Here is a 22,261-nt window from a genome sequence, read left to right on the forward strand (position 1 = left end):
AGTTGGTGGAAGGAAGTTGAAGGTGTGGTCCTCTGTGGTAACATTAAAACTCCTCAGTTAGTTAGTGTTTGATGCTGTAAACAACCTGAGAGGTTTGAGACGAATACCCACTAAGGTGGTTCATCGGATCTTCAAAATGAGGTACAGAAGTAACTTCATAAAGATTAGGCTGAAATAAAAAGCGACTTCTTGACAACAACAAAAAATGAAACGTCAGTGGGGCTGAGAAAGAGTCTGTTTTTCCTCTTCATAACATCCGGGTCTTGTAGCAGCTACTCAGTCATTAGGGTAGATGATTTGCTTTTCACTATCTAAGTATTCTGACAGAATCGTTGGAAAGCACCTAGACAAAAATAATATGCTTGTGACACTGGTGACATGCTGCACAACCATTGTTGTAGTTAAGTAAATTTTACTTACTACATAGTTCCAGTGGCAAGTGATTAATGTCATGGTTTGTCTAAAATGTTATGTTAATTTAAACACGCTCGAATCACCACGAGGGGTGTATCTGCGCAACCAAAAGACAAGGCAACAAGAGCAGCTAGATCAGAAAAAGATTGTCTTAAGTACTTTTCTAATACAAGAATGATCCGGATAGATCAGACTATGTTGTGGCAATTTGTTCCAGTAGTAAGGAGCCACATAGAAAAAGCACTTGCCGCCAGGACGAGCCCTTTTTACACGAGGACTGATTTACAATGGTTTATCACTCAATCTCAAAAGTCTCAGCAAGCTGTAGTGTCTAAGTTTGGTTACTAATTAACCAAGGCCACACTTAGGGCTTTGTGTCAGACAGCACATTTTAAAAATTATTCTGTTTCGAACCGAGGGCCAATGCAATGTGTGCAGAAGGGGAGCGTAGGCATCCCCAGATGGTGTTCTGTACCACTTGCAAGTGTGATAGCAACGTCTCTTCTGCAGAAGCCAACGAAACGTTGCAATAATCCAAGCACCTAATCAAAAGAGCCTGGACCATCGATTTCCTTGCTGAAAGTACTTGCAATTTTGATAGCAGGGTCTCGTTTGCAGAAGCCAACAAAATGTTGCAATAATCCAAGCGGCTAATCAAGAGCCTGGGCCATCGTTTTCCTTGCTGAAAGTAGAAGGAAGGGAAAGGCTCTCCTCAATAAGCGCATGGCAAGGAAACAGGAACCTGAAATTGACATCACCTGCTTTTTAATGGCAAGAGGTTGGTGAAGGCGGACCAATCCCAAGTTCTGCTGGCCACCAGTCAGAAGTCCAAAGTTGTTGGGCCTTGCCAAATAGCATAATCAGTTTTTTCTGCATTCAACTGGATACAGTTTTCTGTCATCCATGTGGCAATTGCGGTTATACCGTCTAAAAAGCTTTGCTTAGTTTGACTAAATATCTCAAAGGAAATTACAAGCTGTTTGTTGCCTGCAGACGATATGATCTCGAAGCCAGAGGCGCTTACAATCTTGGCGAGTGGAGCAAAATTTATGTTGAAGAGCAGAGGGCTAAAACAAGAGCCCTAGGGCACCCCCTTGTCCAGCGACATTGTGCGAGATTTAAAAGCGCCTAATATAATGGTTTGGGTTCTGTTGAACAAGAAATCGCCAAGCCAATTTAGAGCTGTCCCATGAATGCCAATCTCTTGTAGCCTATAGAGTAATTTGGGATGGGACACTGTATCGAAAGCGGTCTACAAGTTAAGCAATACTAGCATAGATGGTATATTGGCATCTTTAGAACCTCTTATATGGTCGGTGACTGCTACCAAGCCTGTCTCAGTCCTGTGAGATTGTCTGAACCCGATTGTGATGGGTATAGGATGTTGTTTACCTCAAGGTACTCTAAAAGTTATTTAAATAATCCTTCCAAGAGCTTACCCAATAAAGGAAGCAATGAGATTAGACGATAATTAGAGAGGTTGGAAGGTACAAGATTAGTCTTTTTTTGGATCTGCCTAACCTAGGCCCCCTTCCATGTGGCAGGGATTTTTCCAGTGTTAACCAAAAGATTAAATATCGAATGCATGGCAGGGTCCAACTGATAGACCGGGGTGACAAATATGTAAAGGAGATCCTGATTGGCTCAAGCAAGTGCCCCCTGAATTTCCTCCAAGGAAAACTCCTTGAACTTTCCAAAGTTTGGAACCTGATGGTGGAGGAGGTAAGGAAAACCTAGTCTCCTCCAGATGGTAGGGAAAATTCTGATATATTTTGTTTACTTTTTCTTCAAGGTGATTAGCCAGAGAATCATAGAGGCTGGGATGACTGGATGTCTAGAGTACATGCTCTAGGATTTACGAAGTCATTTACAACTCCGAATAACGTTTTCAACAGTTTTTTTGCCTGGGAAATTTGATCGGAGATGAATAGTTTCCGAGCAGCCTTCATTTTGTGGTGGTAGCATGAAAGTGCTGCTCTGTACATCTTTTTACATGATGATTTCTCCGTTCTTAAAGCCAACGTATACCAAGGGGCATGGGCACCATGTGTGGGATTATGATCCCTTTGGAGAGGGGTAATCTTATCTAAGTCACTATTTATAGCATTGTGATATTAAGAAAGAGCTTGAGCCACGTCTGGAGTACCTACTGTGACCGGATGATTAAATGCTTAAGCAAAGGGTTCAGGAGTGATTTTCTGCCATCGTCTATATATGTTTTTACCTACTTTCGATGGTTTGTGTTTGTTGTCGTAGGAATCCTAAAGCTGATCAAAGAGTGGGCTGTCCAAAGTAAAGGTTGGGGTTGTTCACATACCAGAGGAATAGAGTTGGTGAAATCTTGATCTAATTTATGCCCTGCGACATGTGTGGGCCTATTTACTCTTTCATCCAGTCCGACAGTGGCCAAGTCAGCAATTGACTGGCTCGCTTCCTCATTGTCAGGGTTTTACATGTATAAATTAAAATCACCTAATAAAAGAAAGTGTTTTACTGCAAGGACGTGAGGAGCGATATATTCAATTAGGTGCTGAGTAAAGTCCTTTTTAGACCCCGGTGATCGAAATGCTAAGACACCTGTCCAGTGATCCGTGGGTGAAAGTTCCAGTTTGAATGTGCAAATCTCTGCCCAATTTACCAGGTCAGTATCTGTAATAGACATTTTAATCGTGTTTTTTGAAAAAAAATGGCAATACCTCCCCCTATACTGTGCTCCCTATGTAATCTAAACATGGAGAAATTTAGTGGGACGGACGTTGTTATTGCTGAGGCGGAGGCTGGGGTCAACCAGGTTTCAGTAAGGAAACCTACTTCTGGAAGCCTTGAAGAGGGCACTTCCCCGAGTTCCGTCATATGTTTTGGTAGGATGATATGCAGGATGGTCGAACAATGACTATCTTATCTCAATTTTCAGCTGTTAACTCAATGTATCTTTCAGGGAAGTGTCTTCTTTGATTCATACTTTTGAATACTGCAAATCTACTTCAGTGTTTTTGCATGAAGATTAATTTGTTAATATATGTTTTACATAAATGATAGCACTACTGGAACTCCGTACTTCTAGTGTTCATAATAATAGAATAGCAGCAACATTGTCTTTGACCAATCGGGCCTGACAATTGGACTCATTCAGGTGTGTGTTTCCTGCATTATAGAAATAATTCATTTGACATGAGAAATGTTTTGTTCTTAAATCTTCCCCATTCTGTTCCTTTGCAGAAATTTACCGTATTGTCTCACAGAAGCAGATGTCGGATCGGCGAGAGAATGACATGTCTCCAAGCAACAACGTGGTCCCAATCCACGTGCCACCTACCACGGAGAACAAACCAAAGATGCAGTGTTGTCAAAATATCTAAGAAGCCCCAACCACCCTCCTCAGAGGTGCTGCATAGTCCTCTTTCGGACGATTTGGAATGCTCTTGCTGAGCCCGTTCCTTCCGGGCTGGATGCCTTTTGTTTGTTCTCCCTGTCTTGGGTTTTTACATGTTTCAAATTCTTATGATTTTAAAAAACAAAGTTCTCCACTGGCCCTTGTAAGATTTCTTACTACCACCACTCTCAGGGGAGGAAAGTCTATAACGCCTATGGGGCTGATCCGTTATGGGTGAATTCACAATAGTGCAGTAAATAATTTTTCTCGCTTAACTGCTATAAGATTGTCATGTTTGCTACACACTTGAAAATATGCTGCTCTGCAAGCACATCAATACAGGAAACAAAATACTGTTGCACTGCAATGACTTGGTTGATTGTAGTTTTATAGTGGCCAGTGCCACCAATGACTGCCTTTTGGTACTGGGGACTGTGAAAAATAAAAGCAAGTTAAATTGCACGAAGATGAGAAAAGCCATTGCAAAGCAAAAGTGATTGCTAGATATTTGAGTCCCTCTCTAGAATGACAATTTTAAGATGTTCTTAAAAGCAGAATGGTTTTCCATATCCCATAGTCCTAGGTACAGTAGAAGCCGCCCTTGAAAGTAGTGCCTATCCTCCACACCTGTCTGGCGATGGTCACTGAACCAAACCATAAACCCTGATCCTCTGGTGTTTGTAGGATTGTTATTTGTATTTGTTAACAAGTAGGCCATACAAACACTTAAAAATACCTGGGGTTCAGTTACGAGGTCAAGATGGACTGCTTCTTTGTACGAGCTCCAGATAGTTTATCATGAGACCTGTAAGGATACCACTTCAGCAGTTTGCTGATGAAATGGCTATTATACTTCTATTGTCATTCCTATTTTGAATTAAGACTAAAGGATGGGAAATATTCTCACAGTTTAGCTAAATTTGGTATTATAAAAGATTCAATTCAATAAGCCCCATCTCTGGATTTTAATATTACTTTCAAAGGCAAATAAAAACGTTTTTACAGTGTGTGGAATATTGATCTCCAAGATCTGCGTGCAGAGATCTGGAAATTGGTTCTTCAAAAGTAAATTTTCTTAGACTGTGGGATATGCTCATGAGTGATGTTGCTACTCAATATTCACGTTGTTGTCTTGTGCATGCTCATTTAAGAGGGTAGCAAAGCTGAATCTCTGTGTAACGTTGCAGGATACGATCACAAACCGGGATTTAACACTGGCAAAAATGCTACTAAGCAGCTACTGAATCTTTAAAAGTATGGTTAGCGTTAAATAGTGACCCCTCTTTAATTAGGTAATCCTTGTAGCGCCCAGAGTAATGCTGCAAGAAAGTTGCAGTTGGCATTCTGCTCGCAGTAAACATTTACTTACTAATTTCACCAAATACCTTGTTCATAGCACTAAACCTTTAAGGATTGCTGCATGCAGTGATAGGCATATGGTAAGTGGGCAAAGTTGCAGTGTTAAAAGAGCTTCCACTACAAAAAAAATATTTCTACAACACAAGTGTGAAAATTATGTAGGCTGTGTGTTTTGGCAAAGAAAAGACAAAGTGCGATGTGTGCCCACCCAGAAATTCCTCTCTCAAGTATAGTACAAAGGTAGTACCACTCAATGAGGTGTGTGGTATGTTAAGGACTGCAGCCATGTGGATGACCCTTTAAAATATATATATATATATATTATTTAAACCACTTTTTATTGCTTAATAAAAAATAACTCCAATCACAACCCCCTGCACCCTTGTACCACGTGCAAGGCACTTTTTCTTTGTAATGTGTCATGTTTCTTCTGTTGATAAAGCGTTATGCTCCCTGTCTGTGCTTGCAATCATCATGTGTGTGAAACTAGATGAGTGCACTGCAGGCCTCTTGTCTTCTAGAATCGAAAGATGAGAATAGAGCTGGGAGATGGTGATATGGCATGGCAGAGGGAATAGTCATTTCACACTAACCGACTAACCTTCATTCTTCTCAATTCCTGGGGAGCAACATTTGTTTTTCTTTTCTTCATTTTAAATTGTTTGTGGGAGCTCTTGGGAAGTCTTAGATATTTTCTGTTTATTAGCCATCCTATTTCCACTGGTTCCTTCAATCAGTTCTGCTGCTTTCTCGCCCTTATGATGCTCTATGTACTCCTGGCTGCATATGGACCTGAAAAGTCCTTTTTTTTTTCTTTCTTTATTAGTATGGCAGTGGATTTTTCGCCTATCCTGAATATCATTTTCTGTTGCTTCCAACTGATTTGAAAGAATTTGTGAGTTTACAGACTATTTCTGATGCTTTTTCTCCTAGTAATCTTGCAGACTTGTAGTCAGATATTCTTCTCTGGCATCAAAATCCCTGCCAAGAAAATTGCTTTTTCCAGAACATTTGGATTCTGTTGCATGTTCCACAGTACTCCATGTTGATTTTTTTTTAAATGCCCCTTTTGAACCACTATCTAAATGTCTGTCCACCATTTGCCCCAACATCTTGCTAGATCATCCAGGTATCTTTATTTTGCTATCCCTTTTATTTTAATGTTAAACTCTTATGTGAAAATATGGAGAGAGGGTGTACCTTGAAAATGCTGCCAAAGAGGCCTACTGCATATTTTTCTGTTGGTTAGATGTGTCCCAAAAACCTATGTGTAGAACATTTGATGATAATTTAATAGCAAAAGGCTCATATTTTCCATCATCAATGTTCATAAGAATTGATTGTGTCCTAGTTTCCCCATGCTTGAATTGTTGGTGCCTCTGCCATGATATACACGTGGACTTGTGGGCTGGTTGCTCTTCTTAGGTGCACATATGTGTTTAACGGATGTAGATACAGGTTATTGGGTGTTGGTGTACATTGTTCATAGACTTGCATTGTTCCCATTTGGGAAGGATGAAGATGAGGGCAAGCATAGACCAGTGGTGTGTCAGCGGAAGGGTGAGGGGAGGTGCTTGTGTGTGTTTTTGGGTTTGGGTTTGGGTTTAAAGGCTTCTTGAAATTAGCATAGTATTCCACTATGTCCATCATCATTAGTATATGCTTTGTCTGAAATCCTTTGTCTTTTTGTGAGGAAGTTTATGGCATTTTTCCTCTTGGCACTCCAGGGTGTTCTATGGTTTCTGTATGTGTTATGATGGGGAATTCCAAGAGGCCCATAGATCTAAGTTGGGTTATTCAAAGATGTCCATGGATATCGGAAGGAGTTGTTTCTAGATCTCAGAATTTATTCCAAGATGCCTCTGCATATGTTGCTTGAGATGTTTCCAGAGGTGACATATAATTGTGTTTCCAGATAAACGTTAAGAAGTCCATGAGTATCAATCTGTGTTAAAGGCTTATTCTGGTTATGATTTGCTTTGAGTGGATATTATTGGACCAAACCCTCTTCTACATGTCTTATATACTTGTATAGATGCCAAAGTATATGCATATATCACAGTGGTTTGGCAGTTTAAAGTGACCAACCTTTGCTATACGTGATCAATAGTAGGCCTGATTTGGTAGCGTCTATGAAACATTCCTTTGTGTTTAGTAAAGTGTGCAAAATTATAGAAGATAGAAAATATCTATATATGTACCTATATGTTGGCGCATGTATGCCATTTGAAAAGGACTTCTCGGGCAGAACTCTATTAGTAGGTTGTTCCAGGAACATAAGTTCCATGATTCATGAGAGAAACTGAATTATCTAACTCTAACATAGCAGTAAACCAAGAAAGCTTTAGGAAAGTAGTCTACCGGTTTGCTCATCCTGCAAGTTCTCTGTCTTTTACTTTTATCTGCTCTCTTTCATGCATTAAACTCCATGCACTGTCCACCCTACAATGCTCCCCTGTACATTTTAGGACAATTCATACATACAAATCCATTCCACACATAGAGCATGAAAAATTGTGGCATTCCCCTCTGCCCTTCTGTCTACACTGCAAGGGATTTTGTGGTGCTGCCATTGCAGCTGGCCAAGAATGTATTCATGTATGGCCTTATCCTCTGTCCCTTTGCCCACCCTACTGCCTGGCAGTGCTGATGAAGTGTCGAGGCACACAGAGGGCATTGCGCTTGTCGTTGACTATGTTTCTATGACCATTCCTTTTCTTCATGTTTGTTCTCTTCTGAAGATGCTGTTTGATCTTTGTAAATGACTACTTTGTATTTTATGCATGTGATGTAATTTTATTTGTTATGTTTTTAGATTGATTTTGGTGCATATGGTCACAGTAACTGATTAAAATGATTTCAGGGGCCTACCTTTGTTGTCCATCGATTTATTTTAGTGAATGGAATACGTTGCTCATAGATCTTCACTTTATCTACAACTTTGCAGCTCTTCTGGAATCGAAGATATTTTAAAATCAAGAGTGACCTAATGAGGATTGTAAGAAAACGTTGAGGAGTGGTCACATTGGTTGAAACTGATTAAATGTAGCAAAGACCAAAATCACCTATTTAGGTTGGAGATACACATGGTGTGCAATACTCTGTGAGATTAACTGTTTTGATGGCACAGGAGAGGGATGTTTGGATTATTGTATCTGATTACTCAGTTTTGAAACATTGTGTCCAGTGAGTGTAAAGAGACAGGATTTTTGTGGTCCCTTGGGAATGGGGTGGATTACCAACAGACAAAAATGGCACCATCATGAAATGGGGGACTATAAAAGATATTTTGATACCCAAGATAATACATTATGTAGACAAAGTAAAAATGCCATAGTTGAAGTATTTATCAAGAACAAATAGTAATACAGTTAACCTTGTTTGGGGATGTTCAGGTGTCGAGAGAAGACCTTACTTTATGCAGAAAAGTTGCTACATGCAAAGAAATGTCTTCAGACCAGAGTGATGAGGACACAGTTCCACTAGATGGGCCTTGCAGTCATCCTGTGCCTAGAAAACCTCTGCACCATTGAAGGATCATAGAGGATGTCAGTGTTATCTTTCCTTTCACCACTAAGCCTATTTATGTTCATGGTCTTGAAGTAAGAGTAAACCTTCAATATGTGGGCAAACGGGTACATTTTCGGTGAAAAGAAACCAGAATCCAAGATCTGTTATAGGTGCTATACTAGAGCTGTGCAAGAATGCTCCCAAGTGTGTTATTGCCTTTTTGTGTCATAATTGCAGCATGTTAAATCTTTTTTTTATATTACTCGGTGGCAGTTGCACTGGGTAGTTCTTGTTAAGACCACATTTCTATAGGAAACTAACTTTTTGGTTTGCTAATAACTTTACCATTTAAAGAACGTTCCCAAAAGTTTCTACAAAAAAAGTTCATCCACCTCTGCTCCTACCTGGAAAGGCCCAATGTTTCGTCAATTTGGGGCTGAGGTAAAAAACTGAAAAGGATGGGAGGGAGGAAAATGTGTTTTCCCATGCAAATATTTATAGAAAAATTGAACAGCAATCCCACAAAAAATGGCAGAAAGAGTGCTTTTTGTGATTTGGTGTAAATACGTTCAGTAGTTTTTGAATTAAAGTTCCGGCCAGGCCGTGTGCGAAACCCCATGACTTCAGACGTGCACTGTAACGGATTGGACGCCCAACCCAACGCTGTGCACGCCCAAAAGCTGTGTGTGGGGGTGAGGGGGCGGTCGGGAACATATCCAACCCGGAAATGGCAATAGACATCTTACTTAATGTTAAAAAAAAGTGGAAAAAAATGTACAAAATTAAAATGAAATGACGTTATAGTTAGGTGTAAGTCAGTTAAAACATGCCGCTTTAAACTACCCAAACCACTGAAATTCACCAGTCCTAGTTATCTAAAGTATCTTATTACTTGTGCCCTAAAGTATAACTTATGCACTGCTAATGACATCACATATTATTCACTAATGACATGTTTAATAAATGACCTCTTCACTAACCTCACTGCAACTTCCGAAATGACATAATTGATGATTACACTGCATGGCGAGGGCATGAGTTATAGTTATTTGACATAACCATACATGATGAATTTTATTGGTTTAGTCTGTTTGAAACCATATGTTTTCGCTGACATTTTCATTAAACTATAGCGTCACCTTATCCTTTTTTTTTTCTTTTTTTTTTTTTTTTCAGTGATGTATTTTTAGGACTTGATGCCATCCGACTGGCCCCAATTTTTAACTTGGGTATTCCTTTCTGTAGTTGAGATCTGCCTATTGCACTTCTTATTCCGCAGATTGTATGATATTGGCTTGTGTGTTAAAATAATTGAAATGTAAAATAGACTTTCTTGTCTGCTTCATAGCTCTGCCTCACACGCCAGAGGCATGGTCAGTCTTACCATAGGCATTAGAATAACTTGACATGGCTAGGTTGTATCCTCATTTTCCTAAACTCTCGGATATCCAACTCTCCTCCTTTAAAATAGACAATGAGCAGAGGTTTCTATCAGAGTTATATATGTTGAGGAGACCATGCCTTGAGTAGAAGGTGGAGGAATTTTAATATGAAGACACACAAAACTATATAATTCCGCAAACAACCTATAGCAATGCCATTAGACTTGTGGGGAAGGTTTGCTTATACCCATCACTTTATATATTGAAAGAATCACTGTTTTTCGAAGATCTGTCTCTTGTGATTTTATAATATAGAATCCATCATTTCTGGCCTCTGCTGCCACTTCATCGTAGACCTGTAGCCTGAATATGTAGCGCTGTAGCCTGAACATGCCTGTGCATTAGCTGAGAGCAGAACGTATGCAAGGAATTGTTTACTACAAGAAGTGGAATATTGAACTGTGATAGAGGGTCTGATTTTAAGAGTTACCCGGTTTTTGGTTGTTTTTCATATACCCTGTGCATCAGGTTTTTGGAAACCTTAGTCTGCTTGTGGTCCCTTTGAGGGTGCCATTATAACCTTTAGTGATTTACCAGCTCTTTTGTTTCTTTTGAGAATCCTTTTATAGAAACCGCCTGGGTATCTTACCTTTTCGGCAGTTATTGGGAAATCCCCCAATTTTTGCTAGAAGAGAAGAAAATGGGAACTTATTCAAAATCCTCTGGAGCAGTCATCGTTGGGAGGACAACTAGTACTAACACCTGATGAAGCAACTATGACTAATTGGGAACGGACTGTGCCCTGCACTGCACTGCCCTGCAAGTCGATTTAAGGCAGAACAGAGTTACTATTCCAACCAAAAATACAGAGAGGAAGGTAGAGGACGCACGGAATGGGCTCAGTGGTTGTGAGTTCGGAGTGGAACAAAAGCAAAACAGAGAAACCTAGCAGTAGAAAACACTAGAGTAATGGAGTTGATTTTTTTAAACATTGTGACATTGAGTCTAAGGCGAAGATGGATACAAACGTTTACCATGACGATTTGAGGAGGGCCCATATTTGTGTTGGTTGTCACCGATGAATTCCTGTTGGTTAGATGGAAGGGGCTAGTAAAACCTAACTTGCCTACAAGATGGAGCTGACCATGATGCTGTCAAAAAGTGGAACTCTTTCCAGAGAAATAGTGTTAGTAATATTGCAGTCGGCAGAAGAAAGGATTTGGTTACTGTTTGCAGAAGTCCATAAATAATCAGTGATGGTAACTCCATGGACTAGAAAAGACATGTCTGGATGGAAATGGCTATATGCGAGCTTACAGCTTCGACTGAATTCCTGATATGGCTCGGAGTCAAATATCTGGGAAACAGATATATGTTTATGCAAATTGACTAGGACTCTTTTGGAGGTTTAATATTTCAATTCATCTTCAGCTTTCTACTCTTTTGATGGCTCTGGGGCACAACTCTGGGAAATGGGCAGATATTTCTGAATGAGACATGCCTGGCTGGAAGAGGGAAAGCGGGCAGTTGGTTGAGGTGGATCTCCTTTACACAACAATGGTGTTCCTTTTTCTCCTCTGCTTCCATTTCTCCTCCCATGGGAACAGTGCTGCCCCACAGTTGTGACATGCCCCGGTATTGGCCTGCATTTGTGGTGGTGCAGAGTTCCCTCGTCCTCTTGCACTTCGTCCCATGTATCCTCCTCATTGCATTCCTCTCCCCCCTATTGCTAGTTTGTTGTGATAAAACTCGAGTCTTCAAATCCTTCCTGGGTTTGTCCTTTTGAAACTCATCCTCACGCTTGTCAGAATAATACTGTGCTGTGGCCTGCATTTCAATCAGTGGTTTTAGCAGTGCAACAAGGTATTGAATCATTAATAGATTTCTTTAGTTGATTTTGTAAACCTTGAACAAAACGGCTAACCAATGCACTTGCCGCTCCTTCCTCCTCTTGGTCCATGTCACCGCGTGCCGAATACAACTTATGTACGTGGGCACAATGTGCATGGACTGTTTCTCTGTGTGGCGTATGCTAATGTATTCCAGTCTACCTTCTTTCTTGCCATAATAATCTATACTACTATTATAAAGAGAGAACAGAAACCTTTTGGCAAGGTAAACTCCGGACCCACAGCGCCAATCCACACACCCAATACATTGTTGTAATCCTCAGGGTGTGTAGATGGACATAGGCTGCATAAAATTAAAAAAAAAGTAAATTCAAAAATTAAACTTTAAAAACAAAGTAGTCCCCAAAACTAGCGCCGGCCGTAACGTAGCGCTGACCGCGACCTACACCTGCGTGATGACGACAGGCGGGGAGGAGCGGTGACGAGCGGCGAGGAGTGGCGCGGCGGCTCAGGTAAGGCGAGGCGGGAGGCGGTCCGGGCAATGTCGGGACAGGCGGGGGCCCGGGAGTGGCAGTGAAGTCCGGAGTGTGGCTGAGGTAAGGCATAGGTGGGAGGCAGGCGGGCGGGAGGCGGGCAGGCGGGCGGGGGCGGTATAGGCAATGTCGGGGCGGGCGTGGGGGGGCCGGTGTAGGCAACATCGGGGCGTGCGGGCGGGGGCCCGGCCGGGACTAAGCAAAAGCACAAAATGCTGCCCTCAGGCCCCTTCTGCCCCCGGGCAACGCCGGGGCGGGCTGCTAGTATAAAAACAAAAGTATGTCTGTCTGTCCTTTATGCATCACTACAACATTCATCCGATCGGCATGAAACTTTGGGAAGTTGTTGAGTACACTCCCACAAAGGTTTCTGGCAAAAAAAAAAATGGGTTAAATATCGGCCCCCCGGCTTACTAGGGCCCTCATAATCTTTCCAATACTGACCGTTTACAGTTTCCGGTGCAACTCGCTTTTGCAATGACCCTCAACAAAGCACAAGGACAATCGCTGCAAGTGTTTGGACTAGATTTGGAGAATCCGTGCTTTCCACATGGACAACTGTATGTGGCCAGCTCACACGTCGGAAAACCTTCTGATTTATTCGTATACGCACCAGACGGAAAAACAAAAAATACCGTGTATCCCCAAGCATTCGAATAAATAAACAGAATTAAAACACTTTAAAATGTTTTCCATATTGAAATGAATAAGTTTCAATAAAAATGACACAATGTAAATTAAATGTTATCTTAACAAGTTTCCTAAATTTCCTTTCTTCTGAGATCGCAGCAACGCACGACGGGTAAGCTAGTAGTTTGTAAAAATGTTAAAACTAACATGGACAGTTCTTGTATTTCGTCATGTATGGTCCAGTCATCCATTCTCTCCTTTTAATGTTGTATTATGCCACTTCTGATGGATACATCTGCCAGTGGATTCCGCACCTTGTGAATATCCCCTGGGCCAGCAGCATTCAGAAATTTTTTTTGTAGCTCTCCACGCCGACGAGGACGACGTCACCGAGGCATGGCTCCGTTGGCTGCTCCGCTGACGTCACTGGAGCCATAAGAGAGGCCTGTCGGCGTGATGACGTCAGTTCCCTTTTTTCTGCACCGTCGACGCGAACGGTTTTCTTAGACTCTCCATGGTTTCACTTGCTACTTTGTGTTTCTGCTTGTATTTCTGGTCTTCTTTCCTTCTCGAGGATGTTGTCGAGGAAGTCCGGGTTCAAGCCCTTCAGAGAGTGCGGAGGACACATGTCTATTACAGATCCTTATGAATATTGTGTCTGGTGCCTGTCGTCGGATCACGACGTCGAGGGATGCACCCGCTGTAGAAACATGAATCCGAAGGTATTGAAGCGAAACTCTTCATGGCGAAGATGAGGGAGAAAAGAGGTCGAAGAAGGTCGAGGTCTCGTTCCAGGTCGAGCTCGAAGTAGACGTCTGGGCATGCTTCTAGATCTAAGAAGCATAAGAAGAGGCATGGATCAAGACGCCGCTCAGATAAAGACACTGTTCCGAAGTCGACCTCGCCAACTCCTCGACGTTGTAAAGACTTCGGCTCTCCTCCCTCGAATAAAGGTTCTCCTGTAAGATCGGCTTCGCCAGCGCATTCTCAGACACCGACTCCAGCTCCCGTGGAAGAAGTTCCAGTGCCAATTGAGTCGTCTACTACAGTGGCTCCACCATCTGCGCCGATTGACCAGAGTCCGGTAATGCCTACGCCGGAACCTTCTCCAAGCGCTTAACCACCTTTTCCTGGCCCTGGCCAAGATCCATTGCTTTATTTAAATGCGATGTATGGAGTCTTTCAAAGGGCGATATACCCCTCTGGAGCACCTTCGGGTTCCATGGGTCCTATGGTGTTTAATCTGGGGGTTCCTCAGGCCTATATGCTCAGGCTCCCTTTATGCCATTTCTACCAGCTGCGCCGTCTTGGCATTTCCCGGTGCCGAGGATGCCAACGCCGTTCCCTTCATCTCTGGCGCCGTCAGCTCGACCTCGTTCGTAGGCTGTGCCTCCGGATCCGTGTTCGACGCCGTCTCCGTCGGAGTCTTGTTTAGCTCCACTGACACCGGTTCCGAGAATGAGATCTAGAAGAGAAGCTCAGAAGGTTTTAGAAGAGCAGAGGTATGGTTTGGAAGAAATGGAGGATGGTGAGATTCAGGAGTCTGACTATTTTGAAGAATTGAAGGAGGCAAGTGGCCTTGATATGTCTCCGGAATGGGAGCTTTCACCTCCATTTGATGCTCCTTCAAAGGATGTGGCTCCTTACCACACAGTAATAAGGAAGGCAGCAGAACTTTTAGACCTCCAGCTTCCCACGGATGAATTTAAGTCCAGTATCTTGACGGAAGTACTTCATTCACTTTCAACTGTGGTAGAACCTTTGCTGCCATTCAATGATGCAATCACTGAGCCTGTAATGGAGGTTTGGCATAATCCCTTTTCGGCTCTGGCCGTTTCTAAGTCTTTTGCCAGGAGATACAGGACAGCTCCAGGGGACCCAGACTTTTTTTTAACTCCCCCCCCCCCCCCCTTCCTTCTCCTGAGAGTCTGGTGGTTCAAGCTGCCTGTTCCAAAAGATCTGGGGCTTTTCCTCAGGTTCCTGGCGATAGGGAGTCGAAAAAGCTTGACCAGTCTGCAAAAAGCTTGACCAGTCTGCAAAAAAGGTGTTTTCCTCGGCAAGCATGGCCTTGAAGTCCACAAATGCCACCTGTCTTTTGGGTCGTTACATCCATACCCTAATGGACTCTGCTAAACAACTTGCCCCTAAATTGTCTGAAGAGGACAGGTAGAATTTTAAAGAGGTATTTTCAGACACTCAAGCGGCTGCTCGTCGGGTGATTCAAAGTGGTCTAAACACTGCAGACTCTGTTGCCTGGATTATGAGGTCTTCTGTTGCCACAATAAGTAGTGGCTGGCTTAAATCATCGGAGTTCTCTCCAGATGTGCAGGCAACACTTGTGGATCTTCCTTTTGATGGTTCTGGGCTGTTTGGAAAGAAGGCGGATGCAGCCTTGGAAAGGTTTAAGGACAGTAAAGCCACTGCCAAGTCTCTGGGCCTTCAAGCTCAGCCTAGAGGTTCCTTGTACAGGACGTTTAGAGGTTTTGGAAGGGCGTCCTTTCAGACCTACAGACCGCCTCAGCAGCAGCAAAACACCTTGTACAAGTCCTACAGGGGCAAGTCATCCCTCCTCCTCATCCTCTACCTCCCCCTCTCTTACCACAGCAAAGCAGCCCTAGATCCACCATTCTGGATCATGTTGGTCCTGTGGGGATCGGCGTACTCATTTTTTGCAAGATTGGGAATTGGTCACTACAGACCTTTGGGTTCTCAATCTTGTAGAGAATGGGTATGCCCTTCTGTTAGACGGGGACCCTGAGGGTCGGCCGAGCAAGGGGGAGAGGCCTCCTGGCGAGGGCCCTCTCCTTAGATCGTACGGACGAGCAACCACCCCCCCACAGATGGACGCCACACAAAGATAGGTTCTGTACACTTTTATCGGTATTCTTAGGCAGGTTAAACGTGACGATACAGCAGGACCAGGATACGATGATCCCTTCAATTCTAGTCTCTGGGGAAAGGGGGTAGCGGGACAGTCTCAGTACTGGTCCCGTACAGAGGTAGCTGGTGTATAGCTCTCAATCCTCGAGCTGGAGGGTTCGCAAGTAGGGGCCGCGGCAGCGCCAGCAGGCCTTCAAGGATGGTTTACGAAGAGGGGCTGCGGCAGCGCCAGCAGGCCTACAAAGATGGTTCCCGAGGAGGAGCCGCGGCAGCGCCAGCAGGCCTTCAAAGGTGGTTCACGAGGATGGGCCGCGGCAGCGCCAGCAGGCATTCAAAGATAGTTCACGAAGAGGAGCCGCGGCAGCGCCAGCAGGCCTCCAAGGATGAGTTTGTCTCGGTGTCTCTCGACTCCAGGATACCACTGGTTTCCTACTCTGGAGCTACCCCAGTTATAGGTCTGGCACCCTTTGATGTCCGGACCCTCGCACTTGGAGGTCGGGGGGTCCGGGATGAGGGAGTCCAGACACCCAGCAGGGGGGTGGAGCCAGCGCCCAGGGAGGCTGGGGGCGATCGAAACCAGGCGGAGGGGAGCCATCGACACTCCTTCTCCTATTGACTCGCCAAGTGGTCTTGTTACCCCCTGGGTGGATGGTGGATGGTGGTGCCTCGATGTCGGGGCCTGGCTGGGCCTGAGGCTGAGGTCGACCCGAGGCCACGAGGCCTGGTCGTGGAGGGTCCAAGATGGCGGCTGGGCCGGGGACGGTGGTTCGGGAAGGGACCCGGGCCAGCCGAGAATGTTGTGGTTACGAGCCTGGGTTCCGTCGGGAAGAGCTGGGGGTTGACCCGGCGGGCTGCAGGTGTAGTTCTTGTCCGGGGAACAGGGGTAGTAGTAGTCCGAGACCCGCCATGCGGGGAGGGGTCGGGCATGCCACGAGGCCTGTCCAACACCTTCCCTTTCGGGAATTCCCTCCATATTACCCTCCTTGCCAAGGGGCTTGCTCGGAGGATGACATTCTCCTGCAGAAGGAAGTGCTAACTTAACTGAAAAAATGGTGCGATAGAGGTGGTTCCAGAGCGGGAAAGGGGTCAGGGATGCTACTCCCGGTATTTCCTGATTACCAAGAAGGATGGCAGGTTACGTCCAATCCTGGATCTCAGGATCTTGGACCTTTTTCTGAAACTGGAGAGGTTCAAGATGCTCACCCTTGCACAGGTTTTTCAAGCACTGCAACAGAAGAATTGGATGGTATTGATCAACTTGCAGGACGCGTATTTTCATATCCCGATCCTGAAGTCGCACAGGAAGTATCTCCGTTTTACGGTAGGGTCGCAACATTATCAGTTTGCGGTTCTCTCGTTTGGACTTACTACTGCATCTCGAGTCTTCACCACGGTGATGGCAGTGATGGCAGCCCATCTCAGGAGATCGGGGATTCCAGTTTTTCCCTATCTGGATGACTGGCTGATCAAAACAGTCGCCAGAGAAGGTGGTTCATCATCTGCAGGTTACAGCTCAGCTGTTGTACAAATTGGATTTCTCGATAAACGTGCCCAAGTCTCACCTGGTGCCCTCTCAGCACAACCTGTTCATAGGGGCAGTACTGGACACTACTGTGTCGAGCATTCCCACCTCAACAAAGGATTCTCAACATTCAGGAAATGATTCCCTTGTTTTACAAAGGTGCAGTCGTTCCAATCCTCAAGGTTCCTTCGCCTCCTTGGTCTGTTTGCTTCCTGCTTTCTGTTGGTGGACCATGCACACTGGCACATGAGGGCGCTCCAGTGGTGCCTCCGCAGGCAGTGGTATCAACGGAGATCTCAGGGAGTCTGTGAGGATCTCCAGATAAGCTGCAGCGGATCTGTCTTGGTGGAGTGTGGAGGGCAACCTGTCGCAAGGAAAGCCCTTCCATCTACCTCCATCGGTGGCCACAGTGATAACGGATGCATCCACCTTAGAGTGGGGTGCTCATCTGGGGGATCTGGAGATCAAGGGTCTTTGGTCTCCGGAGGAAAGGTTGCTTCATATCAACCTTCTAGAGTTGCAGGCGCTAGGTTTGGCGCTCAAGGCCTTCCTCCCTTCCCTTCGCGGTCAGTTAGTTCAAGTCCTGATGGACAACACTACTGGGATGTGGTATCTCAATAAGCAGGGAGGAGTGGGGTTGCATTGTCTCTGCAGAGAGGTTTTGCGTCTCTGTTCCTGGGTTCGGGACCATCGGATTTGTCTGATGGCATATATGTCCGGATTTCTGAATGTGCGTACAGAGAGTCTGTCGGCAGTTCTCTGCAGACCACGACGTGGGGAACTCCTCGGGTGGACCTGTTTGCCACTCACGAGAACGCTCACTGCCCGTCATTCTGCAGTCTCCAGTATCCGTTGCAGGACGCGTTTCAGTTGAGTTTGGGCTCACGACTCCTTTACGCATTTCCTCCCAAACTCTTGATTCCTCTGGTTCTGAGGAAGATTCACCAAGACCGGTCCCAAGTCATATTGATGGCCCCGGATTGGCCAAGAAGGGTGTGGTATACAGATCTTCTCCACCTCTCCTTGTGCCCTCCTCTCCGTCTCCCTCTCAGGGCAGACCTCCTCTTGCAGTCGCAGGGGCAGGTTCTACACCCCCACCTCCAGAGCTTACACCTTCATGCCTGGAGATTGAAAGGGGCAACCTGAATTCTTTTTTCTCTTCCTTCTGACGCGGTGGACGTTATTTTGTCCGCCAGACATCTCTCCACCAAGTCTATCTATTCCCTTAGGTGGTCCAAATTTGTTTATTGGCGTGGGGAGAAGTCTATTGACCCTTTGAGGGCTCGCTTATCCAACATCCTTCAATTTGCTCTTTCTCTAGCCCAGCAGGGCTTTGCTGTGGCTACTGTGAAGGGCTATTTGTCGGCGTTCCTTTGCTTGCCGGACCAGCCGTCCTTGTTTAAATCACCCATTGTGTTAATGTTCATTAAGGGCCTAACTAATGAATTTCCGCCCACATCCTTTATTGTGGCTCAATGGGACTTAAATTGTGTCTTAACTTACTTGATGGGTTATCCCTTTGAGCCCTTGCACAAGTGTCCCTTGAGACTGTCTTTAAAGACTGTATTTCTTATTGCCATTACTTCGGCAAGGAGGATAAGTGAGCTTCAAGCTCTGAGTTCAAAACCCCCATTCCTGACTATTTATGCTGATAGAATGGTTCTCAGGACCAGGGCTGCTTTCCTGCCTAAGATGGTAACTCCCTTTCATCTGGGGCAGTCCATTACCATTCCTTCTTTCTATCCTCCCCCTCACCCTTCCAAGGAGGAGGAGCGCCTTCACGGCTTGGACCCTAAAAGGGCGGTGAGTTTTTGTACCTCGCTAGGACTAGAGACTATTGTTTAGATGACCAGCTCTTTGTGAGCTTTGCTGGCTGCAGGAAAGGCAGAGCGGTGCACAAGCGCACCCATTCCAGGTGGATTATCTTTTGCATCAAGATCTGTTGCTCTTTGGCCGGTAAGGATCCTCCAGAGGGTATAAGGGCTCATTCTACTAGAGCTAAGTCTTCTACATCTGCCTTGTCTAGAGGTGTTCCTGTAGAGGACATTTGTAGAGCGGCAATTTGCGCCTCCCTCCACACCTTCGCGAAGCATTACTGCTTAGATTCCGAGGTGAGGAGGGGCTGTCACTTTGCGCGTTCCGTCCTACAGGACTTTTTGGTATAGAAGGGTGGACACACTCCCCCAGGAATGGGGACTGCTGTGGGATTCTATTCACAAGGTGAGGAATCCACTGGCAGATGTATCCATCAGAAGAACAAGTTATTTACCTTTGGTAATGCTTTTTCTGGTGGAAACAGTATCTGCCTGTGGATTTCTCACTGACCCACCCGCCTCCCTGTTGTCCACCCTTGTATACCTACGATGATGTTATTTTATGTCTGTTGCTTTCAATGGAAGGGTTTAATTCTTTTTGCTTTACTGCATTGATTTCACACTGTGTGTGTTGGTTTGATTACTGTGTACTTTGTATACTGTATATATTTGTGTCGGTCCGTCCGTGTGCCTCGAAGGCACGGAAAAAAGGGCGGAACTGCATCACGCCGACTAAGCTCTCTTATGGCTCCAGTGACGTCAGCGGAGCCGCGAGCGGAGCCATGCTTCTGTGACGTTGTCCTCGTCGGCGTGGAGAACTACAAAAATAAATTCTGAATGCTGCTGCCGCAGGGGATATTCACAAGGTGAGGAATCCACAGGCATATACTGTATCCACCAGAAAAAGTGTTACTGAAGGTAAGTAACTTGTTCTTCACTACCTGTTGCTCCACATTACACATTTTCCATATCTCTGCTGGTAAAAATTATGGAAAACATGTGATGTAAGTACCTTATTAACAACTGTCCTATCTTTAATATCTTTCTCTGTGGGTATACCACTCATCTGCATTTTTCCTAATGTTTGGATAGTCTTCAATGAAAGCGAATAGCTCTGCTTTAGTCCAAGGTATGGGTACATGAAACACAGGCTGTGTAGTGTTAAACCCCGGAACTTCTTGGAAACTAGCCATCCAAACGTAGTTGTTTTATCTTTTCAATTGTAGATACTATATGCATTAAAAGACATGGTGCCTCTTGTTCCCCAACTTGAAGGTTGCAAGCCGGGTAATCTGTATCCTGCAGCTCTGTATTCACATTTTAATTCCACTTTATTGTCACATGCTCTGGTCCTATGTTCTTTCAAACCTTGAAATAGGTTTGCTCATGTGTTCTTAAACATGTTTTTTCATAATCTGGGTACATTCTCCAGGGAGCACTACTTTTTCAACATCTGCCCCAAAATAATCAATGCCATTGCAGATCACATTGTCTGTTAAAGTACCTGGGTTGACAACGAGGTACCTACAAATGTTTTAGACCTCTAATTTAGTTTGTTGGGAGATGTAACTGGTATAAATAACCTTGAAGATTGTACGGGTGATTCACTTCTATCTTTCTGTCTACTATCTATCTTAGGCTGTTCATATGGAGGGGGACATGTTCTATTTAGTAGCCCATCTATAATGAGGTCTTACTCGTCTGGCTCCGATGATGCCAATGGTCTGGTTGGTTAACATTTTTCTTCAATTAATTCATCCTCCCTACTTTGTTCCTCTCATTGTTCCCTTAATTCCCTGGCCATTTCTCTATTATTCTTTTTCTTATCTCCCTTTACCATTGTCTGTTTTACCAATCGCTCCCTGGCTTAGTCCTCCATATAATTAATATTTTAAATTGTGTTAATTTCATCTTCTCCTTACCCAATGTATACAATGTTTCGCGAAGGTAATCTCATTTATCAAAGGCAAACATGCCCGTAGTCAGGAATTGGAAGTCTGAAATGTTCTGAGGGAAGTAATTCCAAGGGAAGTCCCTCTTTAATTATTTCAAAAGCAGGCGAATATTTTGGTGGTGTTGGCTGCGCTTGATCCACCATGGTAAATGGGTTACCCATTGTCTTACTACTTAGGAATCTCAAAAATATGCACAAATGTGGGGGGAAATTGTACATGGGCTGGTAATTTAACATCATTATTCAGTGGAGAAACAGGACCGCTATCTCCTTTTTTTTTTTTTTTTTTTTTTTTTATGGATTCTAACCACTATTCATTTATTGGGGACTGTAACCCATACAATTTTGTTCGAGACTCCAACCTCTACTATTTTACTGAGGACTCTAGCCACTTTTTGCTGCAAAGACTGTTGACTAATTAATAAATCATAACAAAAGAGAAACCTCCGAGATTGAAATCTTTCCCGATCAGGACGTCTGCATTCACAATAGTTCAGAGAGCGCACGAAATCAGTCTAATTTCTCGGGGTTACACGGTCAGTCCCTTTGTTGATGCTGACTTCAGGAAATGTTATCCCCTCTGGAGAAGTACACATCAGACGTAGGAGGAACAAAACCGACCCATGAACAGCGGCGTAGAGAATCCGGCTGAACTAATTCTGTCCTCATCAGTACCTCTGATTGATCGAGCATAAATAATGTCACTGGTCACAAACGGGACAGAATGCAGACGTGGAAAATAATCTCTTGTTTATTAATCTACAGCACTGCAGAAATCCCAGTACACTTCCGACGAGCAACTCTGCTAAATGAAACATGCACACAATATATACGCTCAAGACAACATTGGTTATCATTGAAACAAAAGATATCGCAGTGGGTGCAAGCCTCCTTGAAAGGGTGAGGTAATAGAAATTTTTAGGTAGCTAATGTGTCCCCCGCTCGCACCCCATCCATACACACGTGTCCCATGTATGCCATGTAATTCCTTTTCCGTGCCTGCTAGAAAGACGCATATGCATTTGCGTCCAACGTTAACA

At 44.3% G+C, this 22,261-nt stretch overlaps 1 protein-coding gene across 1 annotated transcript in view; it reads left to right on the forward strand.

The window, feature by feature from the left end:
• The window catches only part of RAB11A (RAB11A, member RAS oncogene family), a 156,147-nt gene extending 148,131 nt beyond the window's left edge, over positions 1-8,016 (forward strand). The window contains exon 5 of the mRNA XM_086957986.1: positions 3,634-8,016. Coding sequence (XP_086814112.1) covers positions 3,634-3,773 — 140 coding nt within the window. The 3' untranslated portion in view covers positions 3,774-8,016. The remainder of the gene's footprint in view (positions 1-3,633) is intronic.
• Positions 8,017-22,261: the final 14,245 nt, after the last annotated feature.

The sequence above is a fragment of the Lissotriton vulgaris genome, chromosome 2_1 (genome assembly GCF_964263255.1).
Source record: "Lissotriton vulgaris chromosome 2_1, aLisVul1.2, whole genome shotgun sequence".
NCBI classification, from domain to species: Eukaryota; Metazoa; Chordata; class Amphibia; order Caudata; family Salamandridae; genus Lissotriton; species Lissotriton vulgaris.